Below are 26,565 nucleotides of genomic sequence, written 5' to 3'. Positions count from 1 at the left end.
TTCAGGTCTCATGCAACGTAACACGTGTCACACAGTGCCTACCTACCTTGCACGCCACGCGGTGAGGACAGAGCTTTCCGAAGCCCAGAGGAGGCTGGATCCTTCGCAACAGAGCTACGACATCTAGATGTTTAATACGACCCCTGAGGAACAAACAGAATCTTTATGCACACTGTGATGTTTCTACATCTTTATAGACTGACGTTTCTACATCTTTATAGACTGTGACGTTTCTACATCTTTATAGACTGTGATGTTTCTACATCTTTATAGACGGTGATGTTTCTACATCTTTATAGACTGTGACGTTTCTACATCTTTATAGACTGTGATGTTTCTACATCTTTATAGACTGATGTTTTTACATCTTTATAGACTGATGTTTCTACATCTTTATAGACTGTGATGTTTCTACATCTTTATAGACTGTGATGTTTCTACATCTTTATAGACTGTGATGTTTCTACATCTTTATAGACTGTGACATTTCTACATCTTTATAGACTGACGTTTCTACATCTTTATAGACTGTGATGTTTCTACATCTTTATAGACTGTGATGTTTCTACATCTTTATAGACTGTGATGTTTCTACATCTTTATAGACTGATGTTTCTACATCTTTATAGACTGACGTTTCTACATCTTTATAGACTGATGTTTCTACATCTTTATAGACTGATGTTTCTACATGTCATGTTTTGTCATATATTGTCTTGTCCTTGTGCTTTCCCTTCTGTTCGTTTCCCCCTGCTGGTCTTATTAGGTTCGTTCCCTTTTTCTATCCCTCTCTCTCCCCCTCCCTCTCTCTCTTCTCTCTATCATTCCGTTCCTGCTCCCAGCTGTTCCTCATTCTCCTAACTCACTCATTTACTCTTTTCACACCTGTCCCCTATTTTGCCCTCTGATTAGAGCCCTATTTCTTCCCTTGTTTTCCGCTTCTGTCCTTGTCGGATCCTTGTATGATGTTCGCTGTTCTGTGTCCTTGTTTCGCCCTGTCGTGATTTACCTTCTTCAGATGCTGCGTGTAAGCAGGTGTCAGTGACAGCTACGACCGGTGCCTTCCCGAAGCAACCTGCAGTCTGTGGTCGAGTCTCCAGTCAGTCCTCGCTACTACGAGTGGATTTCAGTTTTTTCCTGTTTTGTTTTCTCCTTGATTTATCCAGGATTATTTACTTTTGTCATATACTGGATTAAAGACTCTGTTTTCGTTAAGTCGCTTTTGGGTCCTCATTCACCATCATAACAGAAGGATCCGACCAGGACAGGACCCAGCGACTATGGATTCTCTCTACTCTACTCTCGAGTTCCAGGGAGCGATGCTCGGCAGACACGAGCAGGAATTGTCTACTGCTCGGCATGCCGTTGAGACCCTGGCCGCTCAGGTCTCCGACCTCTCAGGACAGTATCAGAGTCTTCGTCTCGTGCCACCAGCTACTTCCGGGTCTTCCGAGTCTCCGGAACCTAGGGTTAATAACCCACCATGTTACTCTGGGCAGCCCACTGAGTGCCGCTCCTTTCTCACCCAGTGTGATATTGTGTTCTCTCTCCAGCCCAACACATACTCAAGAGAGAGAGCTCGGATTGCCTACGTCATATCACTCCTTACTGGTCGGGCTCGGCAGTGGGGCACAGCTATCTGGGAGGCAAGCGCTGAGTGTACTAACGATTATCTGAACTTTAAAGAGGAGATGATAAGGGTTTTTGATCGTTCTGTTTTTGGGAAAGAAGCTTCCTGGTCCCTGTCTTCCCTATGTCAAGGTAATCGATCCATAACGGATTACTCTATAGAGTTTCGCACTCTTGCTGCCTCCAGTAACTGGAACGAGCAGGCGTTGCTCGCTCGTTTTCTGGAGGGACTCCACGCTAAGGTTAAGGATGAGATTCTCTCTCGGGAGGTTCCATCCAGCGTGGATTCTTTGATTGAACTCGCTATTCGCATTGAACGACGGGTAGATCTTCGTCACCGAGCTCATAGAAGAGAGCTCGCGTTAACTGTGTCCCCCCTCTCTCCGACACTACCATCTTTCCCCACTGACTCAGGTGTTGAGCCCATGCAGCTGGGGGGTATTCGCATTTCGACTAAGGAGAGGGAACGGAGAATCACCAACCGCCTCTGTCTCTATTGCGGTTCCGCTGGTCATTTTGTCATTTCATGTCCAGTTAAAGGCCAGAGCTCATCAGTAAGCGGAGGGCGACTGATAAGCGCTACTAGACTGTCCTCTCCGTCAAGTACCTGTACTACCTTGCCGGTCCATCTACGCTTGGATGGTAGTCCTCTCCCCAGTATATTATGTGAAACACTACCTTTAACCCTCACAGTATCTGGTAACCATAGTGAGACCATTTCTTTTTAGATTTTTTGTTCACCTTTTACACCTGTTGTTTTGGGTCATCCCTGGCTAGTGTGTCATAATCCTTCTTTTGATTGGTCTAGTAATTCTATCCTTTCCTGGAACGTTTCTTGTCATGTGAAGTGTTTAACGTCTGCTATTCCTCCTGTTTCTTCTGCTCCCTCTTCACAGGAGGAACCTGGTGATTTGACAGGAGTGCCGGAGGAATATCATGATCTGCGCACGGTCTTCAGTCGGTCCAGAACCAACTCCCTTCCTCCTCACCGGTCGTATGATTGTTGTTCTGATCTCCTCAAGAAGCATTTTGCATCCGCTCCTATCCTTGTTGCACCTGACGTCACTAAACAGTTCATTGTCGAGGTTGACGCGTCGGGGGTGGGCGTGGGAGCCATTCTGTCCCAGCACTCCGATACTGACGATGGGGTCCACCCTTGCGCGTATTTTTCTCATCGCCTGTCGCCGTCGGAACGTAACTATGATGTGGCTAACCGCGAACTGCTCGCCATCCGTTTAGCCCTAGGCGAATGGCGACAGTAGTTGGAGGGGGCGACCGTTCCTTTTGTCGTTTGGACTGACCAAAGGAACCTTGAGTACATCCGTTCTGCCATACGACTGAATGCGCGTCATGCTCGTTGGGCGTTGTTTTTCGCTCATTTCGAGTTCGTTATTTCTTATTGCCCGGGTACTAAGAACACCAAGCCTCATGCTTTATCCCGTCTCTTTAGTTCTTCTGTGGCTTCTACCGATCCCGAGGGGATTCTTCCTGATGGGCGTGTTGTCGGGTTGACTGTCTGGGGAATTGAGAGACAGGTTAAGCAAGCACTCACTCACACTCCGTCGCCGCGCGCTTGTCCTAGTAACCTTCTTTTCGTTCCTGTCTCTACTCGTCCGGCTGTTCTTCAGTGGGCGCACTCTGCCAAGTTAGCTGGCCACCCCGGAGTTCGGGGTACGCTTGCTTCTATTCGCCAGCGGTTTTGGTGGCCTACTCAGGAGCGTGACACGCGCCGTTTCGTGGCTGCTTGTTCGGACTGCGCGCAGAATAAGTCTGGTAACTTTTTTTCTGCTTCTGCTCCTGGTCTTGCTGGGTCTCAGTCTGTCCCCTGCCACCGCATCTCTCCTGTTCTTGCTGTGTCTCAGTCTGTTCCCTGCCACCGCATCTCTCCTGGTCCTGCTCCTGCACTTGCTGTGTCTCAGTCTGTCCACAGCCACCGCCTCTCTCCTGTTCCTGGTCTTAGCCTTGCTGTGTCTCAGTCTGTCCCTAGTTGTTACTCTCCTGGCCTGTTTGGTCCTGTTTGCTCTAAAGAATACAGTTCTCTACCCGTGTCTCATTTTTTTTAGAGTAGTAGCCCTAGATTCCCGATTCTTCGTCTTCCGTTACGGTCCTGAGGAGAGGAGTTGGGTTCTTTCTCGGGACGTGCTGGACCGTTTGTGATCTATGATTTCCTCCGTTGCCGCCAGTGTTCCTCCTCGAGTGCGCCAGGAGGCGCTCGGTGAGTGGGGGGGTACTGTCATGTTTTGTCATATATTGTCTTGTCCTTGTGCTTTCCCTTCTGTTCGTTTCCCCCTGCTGGTCTTATTAGGTTCGTTCCCTTTTTCTATCCCTCTCTCTCCCCCTCCCTCTCTCTTCTCTCTATCATTCCGTTCCTGCTCCCAGCTGTTCCTCATTCTCCTAACTCACTCATTTACTCTTTTCACACCTGTCCCCTATTTTGCCCTCTGATTAGAGCCCTATTTCTTCCCTTGTTTTCCGCTTCTGTCCTTGTTGGATCCTTGTATGATGTTCGCTGTTCTGTGTCCTTGTTTCGCCCTGTCGTGATTTACCTTCTTCAGATGCTGCGTGTAAGCAGGTGTCAGTGACAGCTACGACCGGTGCCTTCCCGAAGCAACCTGCAGTCTGTGGTCGAGTCTCCAGTCAGTCCTCGCTACTACGAGTGGATTTCAGTTTTTTCCTGTTTTGTTTTCTCCTTGATTTATCCAGGATTATTTACTTTTGTCATATACTGGATTAAAGACTCTGTTTTCGTTAAGTCGCTTTTGGGTCCTCATTCACCATCATAACACTACATCTTTATAGACTGTGATGTTTCTACATCTTTATAGACTGTGATGTTTCTACATCTTTATAGACTGTGATGTTTCTACATCTTTATAGACTGTGACGTTTCTACATCTTTATAGACTGTGATGTTTCTACATCTTTATAGACTGATGTTTCTACATCTTTATAGACTGATGTTTCTACATCTTTATAGACTGATGTTTCTACATCTTTATAGACTGTGATGTTTCTACATCTTTAAAGACTGACGTTTCTACATCTTTATAGACTGTGATGTTTCTACATCTTTACAGACTGATGTTTCTACATCTTTATAGACTGTGATGTTTCTACATCTTTATAGACTGTGATGTTTCTACATCTTTATAGACTGATGTTTCTACATCTTTATAGACTGACGTTTCTACATCTTTACAGACTGTGACGTTTCTAAATCTTTATAGACTGTGATGTTTCTACATCTTTATACATCCTGTACTCATGGACAGCAGCTACCGTTCTCATTTTAGATGACATTGAATAAAACAAAGAGAGAGAGAGAGAGACAGTGAGAGACAGTGAGAGAGAGCTAGAGAGAGACAGAGTGTGAGTGAGAGAGTGAGAGAGACAGAGAGACAGAGAGACAGAGAGAGACAGAGTGTGAGTGAGAGAGTGAGAGAGTAAGAGAGAGAGAGAGAGACAGAGACAGAGAGAGAGAGAGAGAGAGAGAGAGAGAGAGAGAGAGAGAGAGAGAGAGAGAGAGAGAGAGAGAGAGAGAGAGAGAGAGAGAGAGAGAGAGAGAGAGAGAGAGAGAGAGAGAGAGAGAGAGAGAGAGAGAGAGAGAGAGAGAGAGAGAGAGAGAGACAGAGAGACAGAGAGACAGAGAGAGACAGAGAGAGACAGAGAGTGAGAGAGAGAGAGAGAGAGAGAGAGACAGAGAGAGAGAAGAGAGAGAGAGAGAGAGAGAGAGAGAGAGAGAGAGAGAGAGAGAGAGACAGAGAGACAGACAGAGAGAGACAGAGAGAGACAGAGAGAGGCAGAGAGAGAGAGAGACAGAGACAGAGAGAAACAGAGAGAGAGAGACAGAGAGAAACAGAGAGAGAGAGACAAAGAGACAGAGAGAGACAGAGAGGAGAGAGAGAGAGAGACAGAGAGGAGAGAGAGAGAGAGAGGAGACAGAGAGGAGACAGAGAGAGACAGAGAGAGAGACAGAGAGAGAGAGAGAGAGAGAGAGAGAGAGAGAGAGAGAGAGAGAGACAGAGAGAGACAGAGAGAGACAGAGAGAGACAGAGAGAGAGAGACAGAGAGGAGACAGAGAGGAGACAGAGAGAGACAGAGAGAGAGACAGAGAGAGAGACAGAGAGAGACAGAGAGAGAGAGACAGAGAGGAGACAGAGAGAGACAGAGAGAGACAGAGAGAGACAGAGAGAGACAGAGAGAGACAGAGAGACAGAGAGAGAGACAGAGACAGAGAGAAACAGAGAGAGAGAGACAGAGAGAAACAGAGAGAGAGAGACAAAGAGACAGAGAGAGACAGAGAGGAGAGAGAGAGAGAGACAGAGAGGAGAGAGAGAGAGGAGACAGAGAGGAGACAGAGAGAGACAGAGAGAGAGACAGAGAGAGAGAGAGAGAGAGAGAGAGAGAGAGAGAGAGAGACAGAGAGAGACAGAGAGAGACAGAGAGAGACAGAGAGAGAGAGACAGAGAGGAGACAGAGAGGAGACAGAGAGAGACAGAGAGAGAGACAGAGAGAGAGACAGAGAGAGACAGAGAGAGAGAGACAGAGAGGAGACAGAGAGAGACAGAGAGAGACAGAGAGAGACAGAGAGAGACAGAGAGACAGAGAGAGAGACAGAGAGAGAGAGACAGAGAGAGAGAGAGAGAGACAGAGAGAGAAGAGAGAGAGAGAGAGAGAGAGAGAGAGAGAGAGAGAGAGAGAGAGAGAGAGACAGAGAGACAGACAGAGAGAGACAGAGAGAGACAGAGAGAGGCAGAGAGAGAGAGAGACAGAGACAGAGAGAAACAGAGAGAGAGAGACAGAGAGAAACAGAGAGAGAGAGACAAAGAGACAGAGAGAGACAGAGAGAGACAAAGAGACAGAGAGGAGACAGAGAGAGACAGAGAGAGACAGAGAGGAGAGAGAGAGAGAGACAGAGAGGAGAGAGAGAGAGAGAGGAGACAGAGAGGAGACAGAGAGAGACAGAGAGAGAGACAGAGAGAGAGAGAGAGAGAGAGAGAGAGAGAGAGAGACAGAGAGAGACAGAGAGAGACAGAGAGAGACAGAGAGAGAGAGACAGAGAGGAGACAGAGAGGAGACAGAGAGAGACAGAGAGAGAGACAGAGAGAGAGACAGAGAGAGAGACAGAGAGAGACAGAGAGAGAGAGACAGAGAGGAGACAGAGAGAGACAGAGAGAGACAGAGAGAGACAGAGAGAGACAGAGAGAGACAGAGAGACAGAGAGAGAGACAGAGAGAGAGAGACAGAGAGAGAGAGATAAAGATGAAAGTAGCCTCACTTGGCCTCAGGGTCGTACTCCGACCAGATCCTCTTGAACTCATCCAGGTGATGAGGCCCCAGAATGGACCAATCACGGGTTAGATAGTCAAAGTTGTCCATGATGACAGCAACAAACAGGTTGATAATCTAATACAGAAAGAGAGCGAGAGATTTCCTCTTACAATGTGACAAATAGGCAGACATACAAGCAAAGTGGGGCGGCAGCGTAGCCTAGTGGTTAGAGTGTAGAGGAGGTAGCGTAGCCTAGTGGTTAGAGTGTAGAGGAGGCAGGGTAGCCTAGTGGTTAGTGTAGAGGAGGTAGCGTAGCCTAGTGGTTAGAGTGTAGAGGAGGTAGCGTAGCCTAGTGGTTAGAGTGTAGAGGAGGTAGCGTAGCCTAGTGGTTAGAGTGTAGAGGAGATAGCGTAGCCTAGTGGTTAGAGTGTAGAGGAGGTAGGGTAGCCTAGTGGTTAGAGCGTAGAGGCGGCAGGGTAGCCTAGTGGTTAGAGTGTAGAGGAGGTAGCGTAGCCTAGTGGTTAGAGTGTAGAAGAGGTAGCGTAGCCTAGTGGTTAGAGTGTAGAGGAGATAGCGTAGCCTAGTGGTTAGAGTGTAGAGGCGGCAGGGTAACCTAGTGGTTAGAGTGTAGAGAAGATAGGGTAGCCTAGTGGTTAGAGTGTAGAGGTGGCAGGGTAACCTAGTGGTTAGAGTGTAGAGGTGGCAGGGTAACCTAGTGGTTAGAGTGTAGAGGCGGCAGGGTAACCTAGTGGTTAGAGTGTAGAGGAGGCAGGGTAGCCTAGTGGTTAGAGTGTAGAGGCGGTAGGTAGCCTAGTGGTTAGAGTGTAGGGGTGGCAGGGTAGCCTAGTGGTTAGAGTGTAGAGGCGGCAGGGTAACCTAGTGGTTAGAGTGTAGAGGAGGCAGGGTAGCCTAGTGGTTAGAGTGTAATATATATGTGCCACTTTGATGTTATGTTATTATATTATATGTTATATTATGTTCCTTATTTTCAGGACTGTTCCTCCCCTTTCACCAGGATGGCACAAAGGCATGAAAAAGCCTCCAATCCTCATTGTCCCTCTCCTCCCACCCCCCACCCCCTACCCTCCCACTACTCCCTGCTCCCCCTCCCCCCCCTCTCCCCTACCCCCTACCCTCCCACTACTCCCTGCTCCCCCTCCCTCTCCCCTACCCCCCTACCCACCCACTAGTCCCTGCTCTCCCCTCTCCCTCCCTCTCCCCTACCCCCCTACCCTCCCACTAGTCCCTGCTCCCCCTCCCCCTCCCTCTCCCCTACCCCCTACCCTCCCACTACTCCCTGCTCCCCCTCCCCTCCCTCTCCCCTACCCCCTACCCTCCCACTACTCCCTGCTCCCCCTCCCTCTCCCCTACCCCCTACCCTCCCACTACTCCCTGCTCCCCCTCCCCCTCCCTCTCCCCTACGCCCTTACCCTCCCACTACTCCCTGCTCCCCCCCCCCTCCCTCTCCTCCCACCCCCTACCCTCCCACTAGTCCCTGCTCCCCCTCCCTCTCCTCCTACCCCCTACCCTCCCACTAGTCCCTGCTCCCCCTCCCTCTCCTAACCACCCCCTACCCCCTACCCTCCCACTACTTCCTGCTCCCCCTCCCCTCCCTCTCCTCTACCCCCTACCCTCCCACTAGTCCCTGCTCCCCCTCCCTCTCCTCCCACCCCCTACCCTCCCACTACTCCCTGCTCCCCCTCCCTCTCCCCTACCCCCCTACCCTCCCACTACTCCCTGCTCCCCCTCCCTCTCCCCTACCCCCTACCCTCCCACTACTTCCTGCTCCCCCTCCCCCTCCCTCTCCCCTACCCCCTTACCCTCCCACTACTCCCTGCTCCCCCTCCCTCTCCTCCCACCCCCCTACCCTCCCACTACTCCCTGCTCCCCCTCCCTCCCTCTCCTCCCACCCCCTCTCCTCCCACTACTCCCTGCTCCCCCTCCCCCTCCCTCTCCCCTACCCCCTACCCCCTACCCTCCCACTACTCCCTGCTCCCCCTCCCCTCCCTCTCCCCTACCCCCTACCCTCCCACTACCTCCTGCTCCCCCCTCCCTCTCCCCTACCCCCTACCCTCCCACTACTCCCTGCTCCCCCTCCCCTCCCTCTCCCCTACGCCCTTACCCTCCCACTACTCCCTGCTCCCCCTCCCCCTCCCTCTCCTCCCACCCCCTACCCTCCCACTAGTCCCTGCTCCCCCTCCCTCTCCTCCTACCCCCTACCCTCCCACTAGTCCCTGCTCCCCCTCCCTCTCCTAACCACCCCCTACCCCCCTACCCTCCCACTACTTCCTGCTCCCCCTCCCCCTCCCTCTCCTCTACCCCCCTACCCTCCCACTAGTCCCTGCTCCCCCTCCCTCTCCTCCCACCCCTACCCTCCCACTACTCCCTGCTCCCCCTCCCTCTCCCCTACCCCCTACCCTCCCACTACTCCCTGCTCCCCTCCCTCTCCCCTACCCCCTACCCTCCCACTACTTCCTGCTCCCCCCTCCCCCTCCCTCTCCCCTACCCCCTTACCTTCCCACTAGTCCCTGCTCCCCCTCCCTCTCCTCCCACCCCCTACCCTCCCACTACTCCCTGCTCCCCCTCCCTCCCTCTCCTCCCACCCCCTCTCCTCCCACTACTCCCTGCTCCCCCTCCCCCTCCCTCTCCCCTACCCCCCTACCCCCTACCCTCCCACTACTCCCTGCTCCCCCTCCCCCCTCTCCCCCCCTACCCCCCTACCCTCCCACTACTCCCTGCTCCCCCCTCCCTCCCTCTTCTCCCACCCCCTCTCCTCCCACTACTCCCTGCTCCCCCCTCCCCTCCCTCTCCCCCCTACCCCCTCTCCTCCCACTACTCCCTGCTCTCCCCTCCCTCCCCTCCCTCCTCCTTGTCTCCCCTCACCAGGAAAGCACACAGCATGAAGAAGCTGATGAAGTAGACTATAGCGAAGTTGCTTCCACAGGTGAACTCTTCGCCAGGCAGGTAGTCTGACTCTGGGTCACACCGTTTACCTGGTAGACAGAGAGAGAAAGAGAGAGTCAGGCAGACAGGCAGACAGACAGACAGACAGACAGACAGACAGACAGACAGACAGACAGACAGACAGACAGACAGACAGACAGACAGACAGACAGACAGACAGACAGACAGACAGACAGACAGAAAGAGTGCTTACCTGGCAGACTGGCTAGCATGATCTCCTGCCACGCCTCCCCTGTAGCACACCTGGACAGAGACAGAGAGACAGGGAAACAGGGAGACAGGGGGACAGGGAGACAGAGGGACAAGGAGACAGAGGGACAGGGAGACAGAGAGACAGAGAGACAGGGAGACAGAGGGACAGGGAGACAGTGAGACAGGGAGACAGGGAGACAGGGAGACAGAGAGACAGGGAGACAGTGAGACAGGGAGACAGTGAGAGACAGAGAGACAGGGAGACAGGGAGACAGAGGGACAGGGAGACAGTGAGACAGGGAGACAGGGAGACAGGGAGACAGAGAGACAGGGAGACAGTGAGACAGGGAGACAGTGAGAGACAGAGAGACAGGGAGACAGGGAGACAGAGGGACAGGGAGACAGTGAGACAGGGAGACAGGGAGACAGGGAGACAGAGAGACAGGGAGACAGTGAGACAGGGAGACAGTGAGAGACAGATGTTAGCTCCAGCAGGGCATGACCTAGGCCAGTGGTTTTCAAACCTCTCCTCTGGGACCTTTAAAGTAGCTCATCTGATTCAAGTGGTCAAGGGCTTGATGATTAGTTAACCAGTTGAATCAGATGTGGTCTGGAAATAGGTCTGACCCCTGACCAATGAGGAGAGACTTTAAAACCCCTGACCAATGAGGAGAGACTTTAAAACCCCTGACCAATGAGGAGAGACTTTAAAACCCCTGACCAATGAGGAGAGACTTTAAAACCCCTGACCAATGAGGAGAGACTTTAAAACCCCTGACCAATGAGGAGAGACTTTAAAACCCCTGACCAATGAGGAGAGACTTTAAAACCCCTGACCAATGAGGAGAGACTTTAAAACCCCTGACCAACGAGAAGAGACTTTAAAACCCCTGACCAATGAGGAGAGACTTTAAAACCCCTGACCAATGAGGAGAGACTTTAAAACCCCTGACCAATGAGGAGAGACTTTAAAACCCCTGACCAATGAGGAGAGACTTTAAAACCCCTGACCAATGAGGAGAGACTTTAAAACCCCTGACCAACGAGGAGAGACTTTAAAACCTCTGACCAACGAGGAGAGACTTTAAAACCCCTGACCAATGAGGAGAGACTTTAAAACCCCTGACCAATGAGGAGAGACTTTAAAACCCCTGACCAACGAGGAGAGACTTTAAAACCCCTGACCAACGAGGAGAGACTTTAAAACCCCTGACCAACGAGGAGAGACTTTAAAACCCCTGACCAACGAGGAGAGACTTTAAAACCCCTGACCAATGAGGAGAGACTTTAAAACCCCTGACCAAAGAGGAGAGACTTTAAAACCCTGACCAAAGAGGAGAGACTTTAAAACCCCTGACCAAAGAGGAGAGACTTTAAAACCCCTGACCAACGAGGAGAGACTTTAAAACCCCTGACCAATGAGGAGAGACTTTAAAACCCCTGACCAATGAGGAGAGACTTTAAAACCCTGACCAACGAGGAGAGACTTTAAAACCCCTGACCAAAACCCTGAGGAGAGACTTTAAAACCCTGACCAACGAGGAGAGACTTTAAAACCCCTGACCAATGAGGAGAGACTTTAAAACCCCTGACCAAAGAGGAGAGACTTTAAAACCCCTGACCACCGAGGAGAGACTTTAAAACCCCTGACCAATGAGGAGAGACTTTAAAACCCCTGACCAATGAGGAGAGACTTTAAAACCCCTGACCACCGAGGAGAGACTTTAAAACCCCTGACCAACGAGGAGAGACTTTAAAACCCCTGACCAACGAGGAGAGACTTTAAAACCCCTGACCAATGAGGAGAGACTTTAAAACCCCTGACCAATGAGGAGAGACTTTAAAACCCCTGACCAACGAGGAGAGACTTTAAAACCCCTGACCAATGAGGAGAGACTTTAAAACCCCTGACCAACGAGGAGAGACTTTAAAACCCCTGACCAATGAGGAGAGACTTTAAAACCCCTGACCAATGAGGAGAGACTTTAAAACCCCTGACCAATGAGGAGAGACTTTAAAACCCCTGACCAATGAGGAGAGACTTTAAAACCCCTGACCAATGAGGAGAGACATTAAAACCCCTGACCAATGAGGAGAGACTTTAAAACCCCTGACCAATGAGGAGAGACTTTAAAACCCCTGACCAATGAGGAGAGACTTTAAAACCCTATGACCCCTGACCTATGAAACATTGAACCGGTGAGGAGTATAAATCAAATCAAATGTTATTAGTCCTCATACACATGGTTAGCAGATGTTATTGGTCCTCATACACATGGTTAGCAGATGTTAATGCGAGTGTAGCGAAATGCTTGTGCTTCCAGTTCCGACAATGCAGTGATAACCAACAAGTAATCTAACTAACAATTCCAAAACTACTACCTTATACACACAAGTGTAGGGGGATAAAGAATATGTACATAAAGATATATGAATGAGTGATGGTACAGAGCAGCATAGGCAAGATACAGTAGATGGTATTGAGTACAGTATATACATATGAGATGAGTGTGTAGACAAAGTAAACAAAGTGGCATAGTTAAAGTGGCTAGTGATACATGTATTACATAAGGATGCAGTCGATGATATAGAGTACAGTATATACGTATACATATGAGATGAATAATGTAGGGTAAGTAACATTATATTAGGTGGCATTGTTTAAAGTGGCTAGTGATATATTTTACATCATTTCCCATCAATTCCCATTATTAAAGTGGCTGGAGTTGGGTCAGTGTCAATGACAGTGTGTTGGCAGCAGCCACTCAATGTTAGTGGTGGCTGTTTAACAGTCTGATGGCTTTGAGATAGCTGTTTTTCAGTCTCTCAGTCCCAGCTTTGATGCACCTGTACTGACCTCGCCTTCTGGATGATAGTGGGGTGAACAGGCAGTGGCTCGGGTGGTTGATGTCCTTGATGATTTTTATGGCCTTCCTGTAACATCGGGTGGTGTAGGTGTCCTGGAGGGCAGGTAGTTTGCCCCCGGTGATGCGTTGTGCAGTCCTCACTACCCTCTGGAGAGCCTTACGGTTGAGGGCGGAGCAGTTGCCGTACCAGGCGGTGATACAGCCCGCCAGGATGCTCTCGGTTGTGCATCTGTAGAAGTTTGTGAGTGCTTTTGGTGACAAGCCAAATTTCTTCAGCCTCCTGAGGTTGAAGAGGCGCTGCTGCGCCTTCACGACGCTGTCAGTGTGAGTGGACCAATTCAGTTTGTCTGTGATGTGTATGCCGAGGAACTTAAAACTTGCTACCCTCTCCACTACTGTTCCATCGATGTGGATAGGGGGGTGTTCCCTCTGCTGTTTCCTGAAGTCCACAATCATCTCCTTTGTTTTGTTGACGTTGAGTGTGAGGTTATTTTCCTGACACCACACTCCGAGGGCCCTCACCTCCTCCCTGTAGGCCGTCTCGTCATTGTTGGTAATCAAGTCTACCACTGTCGTGTCGTCCGCAAACAGGGATATTGTCGAGGGCTTCTGTTTGCCTCTGTCTTGACCAGAAGTCATGTTTATACCAGGGACATCATGGAGAATTGAACCTCTGGCCAATCAATCAGTGAGGTGGATCAATCAATGGACAAGCAGAAAAGCAGCAGTCCTGCTGAATAGAGTCAGTTCAGCTTGAGGAAACAGTTCACCTGAATAGAGTCAGTTCAGCTTGAGGAAACGGTTCACCTGAATAGAGTCAGTTCAGCTTGAGGAAACGGTTCACCTGAATAGAGTCAGTTAAGCCTGAGGAAACGGTTCACCTGAATAGAGTCAGTTCAGCTTGAGGAAACGGTTCACCTGAATAGAGTCAGTTCAGCTTGAGGAAACGGTTCACCTGAATAGAGTCAGTTCAGCTTGAGGAAACGGTTCACCTGAATAGTCAGTTCAGCCTGAGGAAACGGCTCACCTGAATAGAGCCAGTACAGCCTGAGGAAACGTCTGAAAATTGTTGTTCCTGTTGATCTGAGTGTAGTCCTGCATGGCTATCTTCCCAAATGTCTGGGGAGAGAGAGAGAGAGAGAGAGAGAGAGAGAGAGAGAGAGAGAGAGAGAGAGAGAGAGAGAGAGAGAGAGAGAGAGAGAGAGAGAGAGAGAGAGAGAAGAGAGAGAGAGAGAGAGAGAGAGAGAGAGAGAGAGAGAGAGAGAGAGAGAGAGGGAGAGAGGGAGAGAGGAAGAGAGAGAGAGAGAGAGAGAGAGAGAGAGAGAGAGAGAGAGAGATATTGAGAGATATCAAGATGGAGATGGACTCTAGCAAGAAGGCACATCCTCAATTGGTAAAAAAAACAGACACACAACACCCACCTGCATGCCGATGACCGCATAGATGAAGAAGATCATGGCGATGAGAAGGGCAACGTAAGGCAGGGCCTGAGAGACAGAGGACACAGCTATAGTCAGTATATGAAGGGTTATGTAGGACAGGGCCTGAGAGACAGAGGACACAGCTATAGTCAGTATATGAAGGGTTATGTAGGACAGGGCCTGAGAGACAGAGGACACAGCTATAGTCAGTATATGAAGGGTTATGTAGGACAGGGCCTGAGAGACAGAGGACACAGCTATAGTCAGTATATGAAGGGTTATGTAGGACAGGGCCTGAGAGACAGAGGACACAGCTATAGTCAGTATATGAAGGGTTATGTAGGACAGGGCCTGAGAGACAGAGGACACAGCTATAGTCAGTATATGAAGGATGAATGGAATTATCCCAGACCAACACTCTGACCTGAATGGAATTATCCCAGACCAACACTCTGACCTGTATGGAATTATCCCAGACCAACACTCTGACCTGTATGGAATTATCCCAGACCAACACTCTGACCTGTATGGAATTATCCCAGACCAACACTCTGACCTGTATGGAATTATCCCAGACCAACACTCTGACCTGAATGGAATTATCCCAGACCAACACTCTGACCTGAATGGAATGGAATTATCCCAGACCAACACTCTGACCTGTATGGAATTATCCCAGACCAACACTCTGACCTGAATGGAATGGAATTATCCCAGACCAACACTCTGACCTGAATGGAATGGAATTATCCCAGACCAACACTCTGACCTGTATGGAATTATCCCAGACCAACACTCTGACCTGAATGGAATGGAATTATCCCAGACCAACACTCTGACCTGTATGGAATTATCCCAGACCAACACTCTGACCTGAATGGAATTATCCCAGACCAACACTCTGACCTGAATGGAATGGAATTATCCCAGACCAACACTCTGACCTGAATGGAATGGAATTATCCCAGACCAACACTCTGACCTGAATGGAATGGAATTATCCCAGACCAACACTCTGACCTGTATGGAATTATCCCAGACCAACACTCTGACCTGTATGGAATTATCCCAGACCAACACTCTGACCTGAATGGAATTATCCCAGACCAACACTCTGACCTGAATGGAATTATCCCAGACCAACACTCTGACCTGAATGGAATGGAATTATCCCAGACCAACACTCTGACCTGAATGGAATTATCCCAGACCAACACTCTGATCTGTATGGAATTATCCCAGACCAACACTCTGACCTGAATGGAATTATCCCAGACCAACACTCTGATCTGTATGGAATTATCCCAGACCAACACCCTGACCTGAATGGAATGGAATTATCCCAGACCAACACTCTGACCTGTATGGAATTATCCCAGACCAACACTCTGACCTGAATGGAATTATCCCAGACCAACACTCTGACCTGAATGGAATTATCCCAGACCAACACTCTGACCTGTATGGAATGGAATTATCCCAGACCAACACTCTGACCTGAATGGAATTATCCCAGACCAACACTCTGACCTGAATGGAATGGAATTATCCCAGACCAACACTCTGACCTGAATGGAATTATCCCAGACCAACACTCTGACCTGAATGGAATGGAATTATCCCAGACCAACACTCTGACCTGTATGGAATTATCCCAGACCAACACTCTGACCTGAATGGAATTATCCCAGACCAACACTCTGACCTGAATGGAATTATCCCAGACCAACACTCTGACCTGAATGGAATGGAATTATCCCAGAGCAACACTCTGACCTGTATGGAATTATCCCAGACCAACACTCTGACCTGAATGGAATTATCCCAGACCAACACTCTGACCTGAATGGAATTATCCCAGACCAACACTCTGACCTGAATGGAATTATCCCAGACCAACACTCTGACCTGAATGGAATGGAATTATCCCAGACCAACACTCTGACCTGAATGGAATGGAATTATCCCAGACCAACACTCTGACCTGAATGGAATTATCCCAGACCAACACTCTGACCTGAATGGAATGGAATTATCCCAGACCAACACTCTGACCTGAATGGAATGGAATTATCCCAGACCAACACTCTGACCTGAATGGAATTATCCCAGACCAACACTCTGACCTGAATGGAATTATCCCAGACCAACACTCTGACCTGAATGGAATGGAATTATCCCAGACCAACACTCTGACCTGAATGGAATTATCCCAGACCAACACTCTGACCTGAATGGAATTATCCCAGACCAACACTCTGACCTGTATGGAATGGAATTATCCCAGACCAACACTCTGACCTGAATGGAATGGAATTATCCCAGACCAACACTCTGACCTGAATGGAATGGAATTATCCCAGACCAACACTCTGACCTGAATGGAATGGAATTATCCCAGACCAACACTCTGACCTGAATGGAATGGAATTATCCCAGACCAACACTCTGACCTGTATGGAATGGAATTATCCCAGACCAACACCCTGACCTGAATGGAATTATCCCAGACCAACACTCTGACCTGAATGGAATTATCCCAGACCAACACTCTGACCTGAATGGAATGGAATTATCCCAGACCAACACTCTGACCTGAATGGAATGGAATTATCCCAGACCAACACTCTGACCTGAATGGAATGGAATTATCCCAGACCAACACTCTGACCTGAATGGAATGGAATTATCCCAGACCAACACTCTGACCTGAATGGAATTATCCCAGACCAACACTCTGACCTGAATGGAATTATCCCAGACCAACACTCTGACCTGAATGGAATTATCCCAGACCAACACTCTGACCTGAATGGAATTATCCCAGACCAACACTCTGACCTGAATGGAATGGAATTATCCCAGACCAACACTCTGACCTGAATGGAATTATCCCAGACCAACACTCTGACCTGAATGGAATTATCCCAGACCAACACTCTGACCTGAATGGAATTATCCCAGACCAACACTCTGACCTGTATGGAATGGAATTATCCCAGACCAACACTCTGACCTGAATGGAATTATCCCAGACCAATACTCTGACCTGAATGGAATGGAATTATCCCAGACCAACACTCTGACCTGAATGGAATTATCCCAGACCAACACTCTGACCTGAATGGAATGGAATTATCCCAGACCAACACTCTGACCTGTATGGAATTATCCCAGACCAACACTCTGACCTGAATGGAATTATCCCAGACCAACACTCTGACCTGAATGGAATTATCCCAGACCAACACTCTGACCTGTATGGAATTATCCCAGACCAACACTCTGACCTGAATGGAATTATCCCAGACCAACACTCTGACCTGAATGGAATTATCCCAGACCAACACTCTGACCTGAATGGAATTATCCCAGACCAACACTCTGACCTGAATGGAATTATCCCAGACCAACACTCTGACCTGAATGGAATGGAATTATCCCAGACCAACACTCTGACCTGAATGGAATTATCCCAGACCAACACTCTGACCTGATGGAATGGAATTATCCCAGACCAACACTCTGACCTGAATGGAATGGAATTATCCCAGACCAACACTCTGACCTGAATGGAATTATCCCAGACCAACACTCTGACCTGAATGGAATGGAATTATCCCAGACCAACACTCTGACCTGAATGGAATGGAATTATCCCAGACCAACACTCTGACCTGAATGGAATGGAATTATCCCAGACCAACACTCTGACCTGAATGGAATGGAATTATCCCAGACCAACACTCTGACCTGAATGGAATGGAATTATCCCAGACCAACACTCTGACCTGTATGGAATGGAATTATCCCAGACCAACACTCTGACCTGAATGGAATGGAATTATCCCAGACCAACACTCTGACCTGAATGGAATTATCCCAGACCAACACTCTGACCTGAATGGAATGGAATTATCCCAGACCAACACTCTGACCTGAATGGAATGGAATTATCCCAGACCAACACTCTGACCTGAATGGAATGGAATTATCCCAGACCAACACTCTGACCTGAATGGAATGGAATTATCCCAGACCAACACTCTGACCTGAATGGAATGGAATTATCCCAGACCAACACTCTGTCCTGAATGGAATTATCCCAGACCAACACTCTGACCTGAATGGAATTATCCCAGACCAACACTCTGACCTGAATGGAATGGAATTATCCCAGACCAACACTCTGACCTGAATGGAATTATCCCAGACCAACACTCTGACCTGAATGGAATGGAATTATCCCAGACCAACACTCTGACCTGAATGGAATGGAATTATCCCAGACCAACACTCTGACCTGAATGGAATGGAATTATCCCAGACCAACACTCTGACCTGAATGGAATGGAATTATCCCAGACCAACACTCTGACCTGTATGGAATGGAATTATCCCAGACCAACACCCTGACCTGAATGGAATTATCCCAGACCAACACTCTGACCTGAATGGAATTATCCCAGACCAACACTCTGACCTGTATGGAATTATCCCAGACCAACACTCTGACCTGAATGGAATGGAATTATCCCAGACCAACACTCTGACCTGAATGGAATTATCCCAGACCAACACTCTGACCTGAATGGAATTATCCCAGACCAACACTCTGACCTGAATGGAATTATCCCAGACCACCACTCTGACCTGAATGGAATTATCCCAGACCAACACTCTGACCTGAATGGAATGGAATTATCCCAGACCAACACTCTGACCTGTATGGAATTATCCCAGACCAACACTCTGACCTGAATGGAATTATCCCAGACCAACACTCTGACCTGAATGGAATTATCCCAGACCAACACTCTGACCTGTATGGAATGGAATTATCCCAGACCAACACTCTGACCTGAATGGAATTATCCCAGACCAATACTCTGACCTGAATGGAATGGAATTATCCCAGACCAACACTCTGACCTGAATGGAATTATCCCAGACCAACACTCTGACCTGAATGGAATGGAATTATCCCAGACCAACACTCTGACCTGTATGGAATTATCCCAGACCAACACTCTGACCTGAATGGAATTATCCCAGACCAACACTCTGACCTGAATGGAATTATCCCAGACCAACACTCTGACCTGTATGGAATTATCCCAGACCAACACTCTGACCTGAATGGAATTATCCCAGACCAACACTCTGACCTGAATGGAATTATCCCAGACCAACACTCTGACCTGAATGGAATTATCCCAGACCAACACTCTGACCTGAATGGAATTATCCCAGACCAACACTCTGACCTGAATGGAATGGAATTATCCCAGACCAACACTCTGACCTGAATGGAATTATCCCAGACCAACACTCTGACCTGTATGGAATGGAATTATCCCAGACCAACACTCTGACCTGAATGGAATGGAATTATCCCAGACCAACACTCTGACCTGAATGGAATTATCCCAGACCAACACTCTGACCTGAATGGAATGGAATTATCCCAGACCAACACTCTGACCTGAATGGAATGGAATTATCCCAGACCAACACTCTGACCTGAATGGAATGGAATTATCCCAGACCAACACTCTGACCTGAATGGAATGGAATTATCCCAGACCAACACTCTGACCTGAATGGAATGGAATTATCCCAGACCAACACTCTGACCTGTATGGAATGGAATTATCCCAGACCAACACTCTGACCTGAATGGAATGGAATTATCCCAGACCAACACTCTGACCTGAATGGAATTATCCCAGACCAACACTCTGACCTGAATGGAATGGAATTATCCCAGACCAACACTCTGACCTGAATGGAATGGAATTATCCCAGACCAACACTCTGACCTGAATGGAATGGAATTATCCCAGACCAACACTCTGACCTGAATGGAATGGAATTATCCCAGACCAACACTCTGACCTGAATGGAATGGAATTATCCCAGACCAACACTCTGTCCTGAATGGAATTATCCCAGACCAACACTCTGACCTGAATGGAATTATCCCAGACCAACACTCTGACCTGAATGGAATGGAATTATCCCAGACCAACACTCTGACCTGTATGGAATTATCCCAGACCAACACTCTGACCTGAATGGAATGGAATTATCCCAGACCAACACTCTGACCTGAATGGAATGGAATTATCCCAGACCAACACTCTGACCTGTATGGAATGGAATTATCCCAGACCAACACCCTGACCTGAATGGAATTATCCCAGACCAACACTCTGACCTGAATGGAATTATCCCAGACCAACACTCTGACCTGTATGGAATTATCCCAGACCAACACTCTGACCTGAATGGAATGGAATTATCCCAGACCAACACTCTGACCTGAATGGAATGGAATTATCCCAGACCAACACTCTGACCTGAATGGAATGGAATTATCCCAGACCAACACTCTGACCTGAATGGAATGGAATTATCCCAGACCAACACTCTGACCTGTATGGAATTATCCCAGACCAACACTCTGACCTGAATGGAATTATCCCAGACCAACACTCTGACCTGTATGGAATGGAATTATCCCAGACCAACACTCTGACCTGAATGGAATCAACTTGTATGACCACGCCTAATTTATCAGTTATAGGCTGGTAAAGTAGGGCCCAGAGTGTTTCCTGGTCAGATCACATGGTCAGGGAAAAGTCCCGGACCCACTAATGACCTCTGACCTGGAGTGACTTGACAAAGGTCCAGAGCAGCGTCCGAATTCCCTCCCCCTTGCTCAGCAGTTTGACCAATCGCATCACTCGGAACAGACGGAAGAACGTGATGGACACTCTGGAACTGTCATCAGAGCTCTGGAATGAAGAGAGAGAGAGAGAGAGAGAGTGAGATATTCACTTTATATATTATCTACCTCACTTGCTTTGGCAATGTTAACACATGTTTCCCATGCCAATAAAGCCCTTGAATTGAATTGAATTGAATTGAATTGAGAGAGAGAGAGAGAGAGAGAGAGAGAGAGAGAGAGAGAGAGAGAGGGAGAGAGAGAGAGAGAGAGGGAGAGAGAGAGGGAGAGAGAGAGAGAGAGAGAGAGAGAGAGAGAGAGAGAGAGAGAGAGAGAGAGAGAGAGAGAGAGAGAGAGGGAGAGAGAGAGAGAGAGAGAGAGAGAGAGAGAGAGAGAGAGAGAGAGAGAGAGAGAGAGAGAGAGAGAGAGAGAGAGAGAGAGAGAGAGAGAGAGAGAGAGAGAGAGAGAGAGAGAGGAGAGAGAGAGAGAGAGAGAGAGAGAGAGAGAGAGAGAGAGAGAGAGAGAGAGAGAGAGAGAGAGAGAGAGAGAGAGAGGGAGAGAGAGAGAGAGAGAGAGAGAGAGAGAGAGAGAGAGAGAGAGAGAGAGAGAGAGAGAGAGAGAGAGAGAGAGAGAGAGAGAGACAGAGAGAGAGAGAGAGAGAGAGAGAGAGAGAGAGAGAGAGAGACAGAGAGAGAGAGAGAGGGAGAGAGAGAGAGAGAGAGAGAGAGAGAGAGAGAGAGAGAGAGAGAGAGAGAGACACACATTAACATTTACATTTACATTTACATTTAAGTCATTTAGCAGACGCTCTTATCCAGAGCGAGATGACAGATACAATGGTTAAAGCTGCAATCCTTAATTTAAACAATGAGGATTGTTCTGTTACTAAGCTGAAGGATGTATCCACTCTTAAATTCATAGACAGAACTATGGATGCTATGACTGACCATCCATTATATCAAATGTATAGTTTTAACCATATTTAGAGGCTAAGCTCATGAGTTATATTCTTCAAGTCCAAAAATAGCAACTAAGGATTCTAGCTTTAATGTTAGCTGTTTTCACACCAAAACCTTCAACCCAGGTGTATCGTGAATATAATTATACTTGAAGGAAATATCTTAGATACAAATGTGTTGACAAGCTCAAATCAAATCAATTCTATTTGTCCAAATACAACAGGTGTAGACCTTACCGTGAAATGCTTACTTAAATAGAGTTAAGAAAATATTAACTAAAGTAAAAAATAAATAATAATAAGGCTCTATACAGGGGGTTGGTATTGAGTCAATGTGCGGGGGTACAGGTTAGTCGAGGTAATTGAGGTAATTTGTATATTTGACTATGCGTAGATAATAAACAGTGAATAGCAGCAATGGAAAAACAAGGGGAACCACTGTTGTGTCATCAGCAAATTTAATGATGGTGTTGGAGTTGTGCCTGCCGTGCAGTCGTGAGTTAACAGGGAGTACAGGAGGGGACTGACCACGCACCCCTGAGGGGCCCTTGTGTTGAGAATCAGTGGTGGTGGTTGTGTTGTTAGCTACCCTCACCACCTGGGGAAGGGAAGTCCAGGATCCTGTTGCAGAGGGAGGTGTTTAGTCCCAGGGTCCTTAGCTTAGTGATGAGCTTTGAGGGCACTATGTTGTTGAACACTGAGCTGTAGTCAATGAATAGCATTCTCACGTAGGTGTTCATTTTGTCCAGGTGGGAAAGGGCAGTGTGGAGTGCAATAGAGATTGCATCATCTATGCATCTGTTGGGGCGGGTCTAGGGTTTCTGGGATGATGTTGTTGATGTGAGCCATGACCAGCCTTTCAAAGCATTTCATGACTACAGACGTGAGTACTACGGGTCGGTAGTCATTTAGGCAGGTTACCTTTGTTCTTGGGCATAGGGGCTATGGTGGTCTGCTTAAAACATGTTGGTATTACAGACTCGTACAGGAGAGGTTGAAAATGTCAGTGAAGACACTTGCCAGTTGGTCAGCGCAAGCTCACAGTACACGTCCCGGTAATCCATCTGGCCCTGCGGCCTTGTGAATGTTGACCTATTTAAAGGTCTTACTCACATCGGCTGCGGAGAGTGTGATCACACAGTCTTCCAGAACAGCTGGTGCTCTCATGCATGTTTCAGTGTTATTTGCCTCGAAGCGAGCATAGAAGTAGTTTAGCTCGTCCGGTAGGCTCATGTCACTGGGCAACTCTCGACTGTGCTTCCCTTTGTAGTCTGTAATGGTTTGCAAGCCATTTAGTCTGTAATGTTTTGCAAGTCACCTCTGAACAGTTGATGTTGAGATGTGTCTGTTACTTGAACACTGTGAACCATTTATTTGGGCTGCAATCTGAGGTGCAATCTGAGGTGCAGTTAACTCTAATGAATTCTGGGTCTTCCTTTCCTGTGGCAGTCCTCATCAGAGAAAGTATCATCATGGTTTTCGCGACTGCACTTGAAATGTTCTTGACTGACTTAATGTTTTATAGTAATGATGGAATGTAATTTCTCTTTGCTTTTTTAGTTGTTCTTGCCATAATATGGACTTGGTATTTTACCAGATAGGGTGTATAGATATGTCTTCTGTATTCCACCCCTACCTTGTCAAAACACAACTGATTGGCTCAAACGCATTAAGGAAAGAAATTCCACAAATTAACTTTGAACAAGGCACACCTGTTAATTGAAATGCATTCCAGGTGACTACCCCATGAAGCTGGTTGAGAGAATGCCAAGAGTGTGCAAAGCTGTCATCAAGGCAAAGGCTTGCTACATTGAAGAATCTCAAATGTAAACTATATTTTGATTTGTTTAACACTTTTTTGGTTACTACATGATTCCGTGTGTGTTATTTCATAGCTTTGATGTCTTCACTGTTATTCTACAATGTAGAAAGTAGTAAAAATAATTCATTTATGTCCAAACTTGTCCAAACTTTTGACTGGCACTGTTACATATTACCTCAAATACCTTGACTAACCCGTACTCCCTGTATATAGCCTCGTTATTGTTATTCTATTGTTACTTTTTTAAACTTTAGTTTATTTAAGTAAATATTTTTTTCTGAAAATATTTTGTTATTTTAAGAAAAAAACTCTGCATTGTTGGTTAAGGGCTTGTAAGTAAGTATTTCACTGTAAAGTCTACACCTGTTGTATTCAGAGTAATTTTCATCAATTTGATATTGTTATTTAATTGTCACTGTATCAGTGGACTTACGCTGAACTCCGTCACCACAATATCCACGACACTGCCCACCACGATCAGAGCATCAAAAGAGTTCCAGGCATCTATGAAATAATGCTACACACAGACAAAGATCTTTTGTTATTTTTTTACAATAAATAAAGGAGGGGAGGAGTAGGGGAGGAGGAGAGGAGGGGAGGAGGAGCAGGAGTAGGGGGAGGAGGGGAGGAGGGGAGGAGGAGCAGGAGTAGGGGGAGGAGGGGAGGAGGGGAGGAGGAGCAGGAGTAGGGGGAGGAGGGGAGGAGGGGAGGAGGAGCAGGAGTAGGGGGAGGAGGGGAGGAGGGGAGGAGGAGCAGGAGTAGGGGGAGGAGGGGAGGAGGGGAGGAGGAGCAGGAGTAGGGGGAGGAGGGGGAGGAGGAGCAGGAGGAGGGGAGGAGTAGGGGGAGGAGGGGAGGAGGGGAGGAGTAGGGGGAGGAGGGGAGGAGGGGAGGAGTAGGGGAGGAGGGGAGGAGGAGCAGGAGTAGGGGGAGGAGGGGAGGAGGGGAGGAGGAGGGAGGAGGGGAGGAGTAGGGGGAGGAGGGGAGGAGGGGAGGAGGAGGGAGGAGGGGAGGAGGGGAGGAGTAGGGGAGGAGGGGAGGAGGGGAGGAGGAGCAGGAGGAGGGGAGGAGTAGGGGGAGGAGGGGAGGAGGAGGAGGAGGAGGAGGGGAGGAGGGGAGGAGGGAGGAGGAGGGGGGGAGGGGAGGAGGAGGGGAGGAGGGGAGGAGGAGGGGGAGGAGGGGAGGAGGAGGGGAGGGAGGGGAGGAGGGGAGGAGGGAGGAGGAGGGGAGGAGGGGAGGAGGGGGAGGAGGAGGGGAGGAGGGGAGGAGGAGGGGGGGGAGGGGAGGAGGGGAGGAGGAGGGGAGGAGGAGGGGAGGAGGGGAGGAGGAGGGGAGGAGGGGAGGAGGGAGGAGGAGGAGGAGGAGGAGGAGGAGGGGAGGGGAGGGGAGGGAGGGGGGAGGAGGGGGGAGGAGGGGAGGAGGAGGGGAGGAGGGGAGGAGGAGGGGAGGAGGGGAGGAGGGGAGGAGGAGGGAGGAGGGGGAGGAGGAGGGGAGGAGGGGAGGAGGAGGAGGAGGGGAGGAGGGGAGGAGGAGGGAGGAGGAGGGGAGGAGCAGGAGTAGGGAGGAGGGGAGGAGGGGAGGAGGAGCAGGAGTAGGGGGAGGAGGGGAGGAGGAGCAGGAGTAGGGGGGAGGAGGGGAGGAGGGGGAGGAGGAGCAGGAGTAGGGGGAGGAGGGGAGGAGGGGAGGAGGAGCAGGAGTAGGGGGAGGAGGGGAGGAGGGGAGGAGGAGCAGGAGTAGGGGGAGGAGGGGAGGAGGGGAGGAGGAGCAGGAGTAGGGGGAGGAGGGGAGGAGGGAGGAGGAGCAGGAGGAGGGGAGGAGTAGGGGGGGGAGGGGAGGAGGGGAGGAGTAGGGGGAGGAGGGGAGGAGGGGAGGAGGGGAGGAGGAGCAGGGGGAGGAGGGGAGGAGGGGAGGAGTAGGGGGAGGAGGGGGGAGGAGGGGAGGAGTAGGGGGAGGAGGGGAGGAGGGAGGAGTAGGGGAGGAGGGGAGGAGGGGAGGAGGAGCAGGAGTAGGGGGAGGAGGGGAGGAGGAGCAGGAGGAGGGGAGGAGTAGGGGGAGGAGGGGAGGAGGGGAGGAGGAGGGAGGGAGGGGAGGAGGGGAGGAGTAGAGGAGGAGGGGAGGAGGGGAGGAGGAGCAGGAGGAGGGGAGGAGTAGGGGAGGAGGGGAGGAGGGGAGGAGGAGGGGAGGAGGGGGAGGAGGGGAGGAGGAGGGGAGGAGGGGAGGAGGAGGGGAGGAGGGGAGGAGGAGGGGAGGAGGGGAGGAGGAGGGGAGGAGGGGAGGAGGGAGGAGGGGAGGAGGGGAGGAGGAGGGGAGGAGGGGAGGAGGAGGGGAGGAGGAGGGGAGGAGGGGAGGAGGGGAGGAGGAGGGGAGGAGGGAGGAGGAGGGAGGAGGAGGGGAGGAGAGGGAGGAGGGAGGAGGGAGGAGGGGAGGAGGAGGGGAGGAGGGGAGGAGGAGGGGAGGAGGGGAGGAGGGGAGGAGGGGAGGAGGAGGGGAGGAGGGGAGGAGGGGAGGGAGGAGGGAGGAGGGGAGGAGGAGGGGAGGGGAGGAGGAGTAGGGGAGGAGGGGAGGAATAGGAGGAGCAGGGGAGGAGGGAGGAGGAGTAGGAGGAGGAGGGTAGGAGGAGGGGAGCAGTAGGTGGAGGAGGGGAGGAGGAGGGGAGGAGTAGGGGGAGGAGGGGGAGGAGGAGGAGGAGTAGGGGAGGAGTAGGGGGAGGAGGG

General features: G+C 49.6%; 1 protein-coding gene across 2 annotated transcripts in view; it reads right to left on the bottom strand.

Annotated features, from left to right (window-relative positions):
• The window catches only part of cacna1fb (calcium channel, voltage-dependent, L type, alpha 1F subunit), a 216,092-nt gene that overhangs the window by 24,144 nt on the left and 165,383 nt on the right, over nucleotides 1–26,565 (bottom strand). For both annotated transcript variants that reach the window (XM_046344773.1, XM_046344774.1), the window contains exons 31-38: nucleotides 24,288–24,371; nucleotides 21,016–21,144; nucleotides 14,345–14,410; nucleotides 13,951–14,042; nucleotides 10,058–10,107; nucleotides 9,784–9,893; nucleotides 6,908–7,035; nucleotides 47–143 (exon numbers count right to left, since the gene is read on the bottom strand). In XM_046344773.1, coding sequence (XP_046200729.1) covers nucleotides 47–143; nucleotides 6,908–7,035; nucleotides 9,784–9,893; nucleotides 10,058–10,107; nucleotides 13,951–14,042; nucleotides 14,345–14,410; nucleotides 21,016–21,144; nucleotides 24,288–24,371 — 756 coding nt within the window. The remainder of the gene's footprint in view (nucleotides 1–46; nucleotides 144–6,907; nucleotides 7,036–9,783; nucleotides 9,894–10,057; nucleotides 10,108–13,950; nucleotides 14,043–14,344; nucleotides 14,411–21,015; nucleotides 21,145–24,287; nucleotides 24,372–26,565) is intronic.

This window comes from Oncorhynchus gorbuscha, linkage group LG03 (genome assembly GCF_021184085.1).
Source record: "Oncorhynchus gorbuscha isolate QuinsamMale2020 ecotype Even-year linkage group LG03, OgorEven_v1.0, whole genome shotgun sequence".
NCBI classification, from domain to species: domain Eukaryota; kingdom Metazoa; phylum Chordata; class Actinopteri; order Salmoniformes; family Salmonidae; genus Oncorhynchus; species Oncorhynchus gorbuscha.
Note: the sequence above shows the minus strand (reverse complement) of the source record. Positions and strands in the feature narration are given on the sequence as shown.